The sequence below is a fragment of the Sciurus vulgaris genome (genome assembly GCF_902686455.1).
Source record: "Sciurus vulgaris genome assembly, chromosome: 2".
NCBI classification, from domain to species: domain Eukaryota; kingdom Metazoa; phylum Chordata; class Mammalia; order Rodentia; family Sciuridae; genus Sciurus; species Sciurus vulgaris.
The window spans coordinates 193,281,906-193,289,664 of NC_136462.1; the positions used below are offsets into that span (position 1 = coordinate 193,281,906).

Genomic DNA, 7,759 nt, shown 5'->3' on the forward strand with positions numbered 1-7,759 from the left:
GGTGGAATCATCGTTGCATGCAGGAGGAAGAGAGCTGGAGACAAGGGAGCCAGGGTTGGATCAGCAGGACCAAGCTGGTGGTGCCTGCCCGAGTTCTTGGTGGGAGGGAGACTTAGAGGTTGTCATGATTTTGCTTTCCAAGTGAAAACCAGTTCTGTGGCCACCCCAGGGCCTGACATGGCTCACAGGGGAGCTGGGACTAGAGTCCAACTCTCCCTTTCCCACATGCCAATCAGACAGTGTCCTCCAGGGAGCTGTCTTGGACCCTTCAGACCCTGCCTATGATTCTCAGGTGAAGAGACCTGCCGCTGCTCTATCCTTGCTGCTGCTGTCTCCTGCCTGCCCACAGCCATCTGTCCCAAGGAAACTCTAAACAGATTCCTCCTCAGCTGCAAATCCTACCATGGCTCCCCAGTGCCCTTGAGGCAAAGTCCAAACTCCTCTGAAGCCCTGGAGGCCCGCAAGTCTGATTCCTCCCAGCCTGCCCACCCCGCCCCCTCCCCTGGAAGCTGCACTCAATGGCTCTGAAGTAGTTACTCATTCTTACCTCGGGCCTTCCCCCTTGATATTTCTTCACTTCCTCTGGAAAGTCGCGCCCCCACCCCAGCACCTGTCAGGTGACCCGCCTCTCCACTGTCACAGCGTCCTGTCTCTCCCCCAGCCCCCCTCCATCAAAGCCCACTTCCCTTTGCATTATAATCGTCTATTTACTTCGTCTGTCTCCCCCGCCGGACGAGGAGCCCCCCTTAGGTAGAGACCCTGGGCTGCAGCCGCAGCTCCAGCAAGCAGTGCCTGGCTTGCGGAGGGCGAAGCGAAGGGACGAACGAACGCATTTTGGCTACTCGATTCGAGATTGCTTTGCAAAAAGCCGGTGGCATTTCACACTGCCAGCAGCCACGGGGTGTGCATGTCCTCGCATCCTTCCCAGCGATGCGTACTGTCTCTCGTCCACGCCACGCTATTTGCGAGGTGGCAGCCGGCTGAGGAAATTCTGCCACCTTCCAGGGCCCCGGGCGCGGGCGGGTTTCGGAAGGTCAGGTATCGGGGTCCCCGGCACCAGGGGGCACCAGAGGCGCTCAAACGAGGGGCGCCGAGTCGGCTAGCACCGTGCGTCCAGCAGGAGCCCGGCCCCCGGCCCCCGGCCCCCGGCAGCCTGCCTCGGAGGCGCAAGGCGCCGCGCCCGCGGCGGGAGTGGATCAGCCCGGAGCCGGGCTCCCAGCGCCACGCGGCGCGAACCCAGCCAGCCCACTAAGCACCTGCTCGGGGTGTGGCCTCTAGCGGAGGCTCGCCTCCGATTGGTGCGGCGTTGACAAAGGGGCGTGGCGACCGTGGCCCCGCCCCCGCGGCTCTGGTACTTAAAGGCGGCAGCGGGCTGCTCCACTCACAGCGCCGCGGTCCGGCCCCGCGAGTGGTGCTCACTGCGGCCCCTGCGCGACCCGAGACCCCGGCTGCTTCAGCCACCATGCCGCGCTCTTTCCTCGTCAGGAAGCCCTCGGTCCCCCGCCGGAAGCCCAATTACAGCGAGCTGCAAGACTCTTCTCTGGGTAAGCAGAGATGCCGGACCCGGGGAGGGATCCGGAGACACAGGCGAAGCTGCGTGGGGGCCTCTGGGGGAGGGGACCCGGGACCACGTCGAGTCAAAGGACGCCTGTGGAGAAAGGCGAGGGCTCCGAGGCGTGGGGCAGGTGGATCCCGAGCCCCCGACCTTGGCGGTTGGGGGAGGGCTGTGTGCTGCGGGCTGTGGTCTCGGCGGAGGGGACTTCGTGGCGGGCGAGAGGCGGAGAAGCTCCACGAGTGTAGACAGGAGAGTCCGCTGGCCAGTGGCTGTGAAGGGTCCGGAGTCCAGAGGGTTGGGGGAGGGGCGGGAGGAGAGGTGTCGAAGGGGGATCTGCCGGTGGCTGGGCTGAGACCCGGATCTGGGGGTCTTACCTCGGGCTGGGGGCCTGGGGACACAGGAAGAGGGAGGCCTGGGGATGGCCCCCTGCAGCTGGGCTGGGAAGTGGGGGTCCTTCTTGTAGGAGACACAGGTGGGACGTCCTGGGTGAGCAAGGGCTGCGGGAGGGCGGGAGGGCAGGAACCGGATCTGTCCTTAGCCGTGGCCCTCAGTGGGCTGATGTTTGTTGACAGATTGAAAGTTGAATTGATGCCTGACCCTGCCCTTCTCTGTCTTCCCCCAGAGTTTACCCTCCAGCAGCCCTACGACCAGGCCCACCTGCTGGCCGCCATCCCGCCCCCGGAGGTCCTGAACCCCACCGCCTCGCTGCCCACGCTCATCTGGGACTGTCTCCTGGCGCCCCACACACAGCCCATTGGCTGGGCCTCCCTGCAGCCCCAGGAGAGCCCCCAGGCAGCAGAGCTGACCTCCCTGTCCGACGAGGACAGTGGGAAGGGCTCCCAGCCCCCCAGTCCCCCCTCTCCTGCCCCTTCCTCCTTTTCCTCCACCTCGGCTTCTTCCCTGGAGGCTGAGGCCTACGCTGCCTTCCCAGGCTTGGGCCAGCTGCCCAAGCAACTGGCTCGGCTCTCGGTGGCCAAGGACCCCCAGTCTCGCAAGGCTTTCAACTGCAAGTACTGCAACAAGGAATACCTCAGCCTGGGTGCCCTCAAGATGCACATCCGGAGCCACACTCTGCCCTGCGTCTGCGGGACCTGCGGGAAGGCCTTCTCCAGGCCCTGGCTGCTGCAGGGCCACGTCCGGACCCACACTGGTGAGTAGCCCTGCAGGCTGTGGCCCTTCTCATCTCCGCTGCCTCCTGGCCGGCTTCTGCGATTCTGGCCTTGCTGTTCTTCTGTTTCTAATTCTTTTTTAAAAATTCAGCCTCGAAGAAATTAAGGCCCTAACTTAGATCAAGTTCAGGGACCCAGCCCTTTAGAAATGTTTGGCAGAAACATTCATCAGCTAAGCAGATGGGCAGTGTCTTCTGCAGTTTCTTAGCTAAATATTCTTTTTGTTGGTTTTTTTTTTAGTTGCAGATGGACACAATACCTTTATTTATTGTATGTGGCGCTGAGGATGGAACCCAGTGCTTTACACGCAAGGGGCAAGCACTCTACCTCTGAGTGCCAGCCCCAGGTCCTATTTTCTTAGCTAACTATTTTGGAACTGGATATGGGAAAAGTGCACCCAACACCTTGCCATTGTGGCCAGGTGTGAAGGGACCCACCCTGTTCCTCCTCCCACAAACCACCCTGCTCCAGTCAGACAGGATATTGTCAGTACCCCTACCACTACCCTAAATCCTGTCTGAGGACTTCCTCAAACTTTCAGATCATGTTTCACCTTTCTGATCTTTAGTTTCCCCATCTCTAAAATGGGCACAAGTACACTCGATTTACCTTGTGGGTCTCTGTACAAGTTAAATGAAAGAATACATATGGAAAGCTCTGGGCACAATTCTTGGGTACATGATAAGCTTTTAGGTAGTTGGTGTTTGCTTTACCTCTATGCTGTATGACCTTGGTCAAGCAATTTCACCTCTGAGCCTTAGGGAGGATTATGATAGCACATGCTTTATAGATTGCTAATCACTTTATAATAATCATAGCCATTATGGTTCATTATGGTTTTCCCCAACCCCAGTCAATTCTACCATGTGGATCAGGGAAGAACTTTGCTGATAGAAAACAATCGCTTCAAAAACAATACAGAATACTGCTGGGTGTGGTGGCACACACCTGTAATCCCAGCTACTTGGGAGGCTGAAGCAGGAGGATCGCAAGTTTAAAGCCAGCCTGGTTAACTTGGTGAGACTATGATTCAAAATAAAAAAGGGCTGGTGCATCGCTCAGTGGCAGGCGGCTTTCCTAGCATGTTCGAGGCCCTGGGTTTGATCCTCAGTACTGCAAAAAACAAAAACCTAACACGTATGGAAAACGTTCCAGAAATGAGGAAAAGGCAGTCACCCTTCCTTTTCAGATCTTGGAGGGGGGAGGTTGCTGTGTTTAGGGGTGATCTTTGGAGGGTGGCTTGAGAAAGTTCAAAGGTCATGAGAGCACTGGGGTCAGCCTGGCCAGGTTGGAGGCTGAGCTCTGTCATTTCCTGTCCTAGTGGCTGACCTTCAAGCAGTGAGGGTCCGCGGAGGTGGTTTGGGGAGGCTGGGCAGGTCCTGTTAGCCTAGTCACACCTGCTGAGGCTACCCTTTCTCTTTGTGCACACATGGCCCCTATTTTAACATGTAAAGGTTCAACTGCCCCTTTCTCCTGATGCCTGCCCAGCTAATGGGGGCTCTGTTTTGGGGGTGTTGAAGCCCTCAGGATGCTTTCCAGGGGGCCCCCCCAGCCTCTGCTGTCCCATCCGGCATTATTTTAATGTAAAGGCATGGCTCAGACACAAGAAAGCCCGTTGAAATGCACCATCCCTGTCCTCAGGGACTCCCATTGTGCCTAAATGGTGGGCCCAGGGGGTGGGGGCGGGAGGGGCGGAGCAGGTGCATGGGGCAGTGGTGCCCAGCACCTGTTCCGGCCGCAGCTGCTGGCCCATGGTGTGGCAGGCCCTCTTAATCCCGGGGGTATCGCATGTACAGTGCCCCCCTCAGCGGCCTTTGTCCCCGCCGGCCTGGTGCCGATTTCACACTTGCTAGGAGCGCCATAAAGGCGTCTGGGGACGAGGGGGGTCTGTGAGGGGTCCTGCCTCCTGTGTGTGCGCAGACCCTGCCCCCACCCCATCACATCCTGAGAGGCCCCTCCTCCTTTGTTGGAGTGCTAACTGGGAGCCACAGCCCTGTCCCCAGCTCACCAATGCGCTCCGCCACCTTTCCTGCACCCGCCTGGTCTGCGCTTGGTGCTCAAGGGAGCGTGTGCCTGAGGCCGGGCTCACTGGGGCCGTGGAGAAAGCCAGGTCAGACCCTCAGATGGCCCGGGGCCGCTCAGTCGAGGCCATGGGGGCGCAACCTCCCATCTTTGGTTCTCGGGCCCCCCACCCCTGTGTCGGTGCCTGAGAGGCCGAGCCGTCTTGGCTGCCCAGGGGCTACCTGTCCTCGGCCTCCCTCCCTTTCCACCCCTGCCCTGCCGTGGAATTCTGGCTCGGTTTTCTTGAATCCCGGCAGGAGTGGGACGGGTGGGCCTGTGGGCCTGTCAGGCTGGGGCTGGGTGGTGAGAGGGTGATGGTGTTTTTTGTTTAATGAATTAGCTTTAGGACTTTTTATTTGGAAAAGTTCTGTCTAAGGAAAAACAAAACATCAGGACATGTCACTCTTTTGGAAACTCTGTCCTCTTGGTTGGGGCAGGGATGATGAAAAGGCACTCTCAGGTGTTTGAGGGCCAAGTTTCTTTCCTTTTTTTTTAAAAGCAGATTTATTCTACATGCACTTACTGAGCACTTACTGTATACTTAGCCTCGTGTGCAAAACTTGTTAACACAGCATTGGCCAGGCAGATGGTGTGTCTGGGCTGCAGGTTTCTGTAGCTCTTGTCCTGGAATGCACTCGAGAGAGCACCCGGCCCTTGTGGGGCTCAGCCTAAGAGGGGGCAGTCAGAAGGCTTGGGAAAGTCCAGTAGGCATTGTGATGAGGGAAGCAGGCTGGTGGGGGCCCAGGGGAGTGGCCTAAGCAGGAGGAGTGGTGCACGCCTGTAATCCCAGCAACTCGGGAGGCTGAGGCAGGAGGACAACAGGTTGGAGGCCAGCCAGCAACTTAGCTAGAAGGGTCTCAATATATTTTAAAAAGGGCTGGGGCTGTAGTCAGTGCAAAACACCCATGGGTTAGACCCCCAGTGCAAAAATCCAAAACCAAACCAAACTAGAGGGGTGGCCCAGGCAGCTCTGAGGTGGGCCTCCTCAGGCCGCTGCTTCTCTTCTCGCTTTTCTTATCTGTGTGTGTGTGGACTGGGGTTGAACCTGGCGCGCACACCACTGAGTGGCATCCCCAGCCCTTTTAATTTTTACTTTGACACAGGGTCTTGCTAAGTTGTCCAGGCTGGCCTCCAACTTGTGATTGTCCTGCCTCAGCTTCCTGTAGCCCAAGTCCTCCTCTTAAGCTTTGTCCCCAGTGTAAATCAAGGATTGACTCCAGGACTGACAAACAGGAACACCAACCACAGCCTCTCCCGACCAAGGGCAGTATGTGCATTGGTCAAGATGGAGGGCTTGGGGGTCCTGCTGGGTGACCCCAAACATGCTGCTTAACTTCTGGGCCTAGTGTCACCATCTTCAATATGAGCACCACCAAAGGATGGCCTTGGTTTGCTAGCGTGTCCCAGGTGCCTGGGTGACCGGATGAGCCCCGTCACCTGTTCTCATAGATGAGAAGGAGGCTCAGAAGCCAGACTCTGCATGGGGTCCCAGGAAAGCTGAGGTTCCCCCGGCACCAAGGCCTCTGGCAGGGTCCTTGGGTTGTGGGTGAGGCTTTCGAAGGCCCGAGGCCACCTGCTCCTCTCTGCCCCCAGGTGAGAAGCCCTTCTCCTGCTCCCATTGTAGCCGCGCCTTCGCTGACCGCTCCAACCTGCGGGCCCACCTGCAGACGCACTCGGACGTGAAGAAGTACCAGTGCCCCAGGTGCGCCCGCACCTTCTCCCGCGTGTCCCTGCTGCACAAGCACCAGGAGTCGGCCTGCTCAGGGGGCCCCCGCTGACCCCGCTGCCACCAGCTGCCTCCCGGAGTCAGGAGGAAGGCACCCATCCTCCGCGCTGCCACCGAATTCCCTCTAGCCACCCGTGCCTGGCTGTGGTGGCCCCGGACTTTGGAGGCCACTTGCTGTGTTCCGCTCCCTGCTCTGGGGCCTCAGTGGGCCCTGGAGGCCGGGCCTGGCCTCTGGACGGTGGAGGGGAGGGCAGGGCTTGCCTGAGTTGGCCTCCCGGGTCTCGTGCCCAGAGCTGTTCGGACTCAGCTGCTCTGAGTGACAGGACCACCGCGAGACCGATTGCACCAGAAGCTCCCACCCCGCTTAGGGGACCCGCTCCCCTCGCCGCTCCCACAGGGAACCCTCAGGCCACCTTCCAGAGGTGCCACTAACTATGCAGCAGTCCCCCACGTGCATCTGTGGGGCACTTGGGGTGCTTGTGGACATGGATGGACAGGAGGACATGCCTAGACCTCTGCCCCGGCCTGGGCAGCTGTGCAGCCTCCTGTCTGTCTTGGTGACACCTGTCTCACGGGCGATTTAACAATGTCTCAAAAGGGACTGTGAGTAATGGCCTCCTTGCCAGGGGCCGAGTGGGGTGCTGCGGCCTGACCAGCATGTCTCCCAGGACTATTCTGGGGGCTGACGGGGGGCCTGGAAGGAAGATGTTTACATTTTTAAAGGTACACTGGTATTTATATTGCAAGCAACATTTTGTATTAAGGAAACGTTTTGTATAGTTATATATACAGTTTATTGATATTCAATAAAGTTGCTAATTTATGTATTTAAGAGTCTTCACTGGGTCTTGGGCGTGGGTATTTTTAAAGGTCTTCAGGAAAGGAAGAGGGGCAGGGATTCCTGGAGATTTGGTATTTTCGACACGGCTTTAAATCTTGTCCTTGGGAATGGCATGTGGCTGTAGAGTCCTGAGTCTTAACTGTCTGGGACCTTGTGGGAATGAGGTTGGGGGCCTGGGCCTCCTGTAGGTTTGCAGACCCTCTAGCTGGAGCAGCGGGGGACACAAGCAGGCCCCTGCACTCTAGCTGCCTCCGATTTATTCCCTCGCTTTTACATTTTGAAACTGACCAGGCCCGGCAGGTGCAAAGGTGGCTTCCTGGGTCATACCAGGCTGCATGGCGGTGGCCTCCTGGGTCTTACCAGGCTGCGTGATGTGCCCGCCTCTACAGGTCTTTGGGGCAGGACTG

General features: G+C 58.3%; 1 protein-coding gene across 1 annotated transcript; it reads left to right on the forward strand.

Moving 5' to 3' along the window:
* The first annotated feature begins 1,398 nt into the window (after nt 1–1,398).
* SNAI1 (snail family transcriptional repressor 1) lies at nt 1,399–7,330 on the forward strand. Its single transcript, XM_079126640.1, has 3 exons — nt 1,399–1,544; nt 2,178–2,705; nt 6,379–7,330. The coding sequence occupies exons 1-3, from the start codon at nt 1,463–1,465 to the stop codon at nt 6,561–6,563; spliced, it is 795 nt and encodes a 264-aa protein (XP_078982766.1). The 5' UTR covers nt 1,399–1,462; the 3' UTR covers nt 6,564–7,330.
* Nucleotides 7,331–7,759: the final 429 nt, after the last annotated feature.

Excerpts from the sequence above, each read along its gene's own strand:
- SNAI1 (XM_079126640.1), top strand. The coding sequence starts at position 1,463 with ATGCCGCGCTCTTTCCTCGTCAGGAAGCCCTCGGTCCCCCGCCGGAAG. Across the intron at positions 1,545-2,177 it reads GCTGCAAGACTCTTCTCTGG|AGTTTACCCTCCAGCAGCCC; the intron begins GTAAGCAGAGAT and ends GTCTTCCCCCAG. Across the intron at positions 2,706-6,378 it reads CCACGTCCGGACCCACACTG|GTGAGAAGCCCTTCTCCTGC; the intron begins GTGAGTAGCCCT and ends CTCTGCCCCCAG.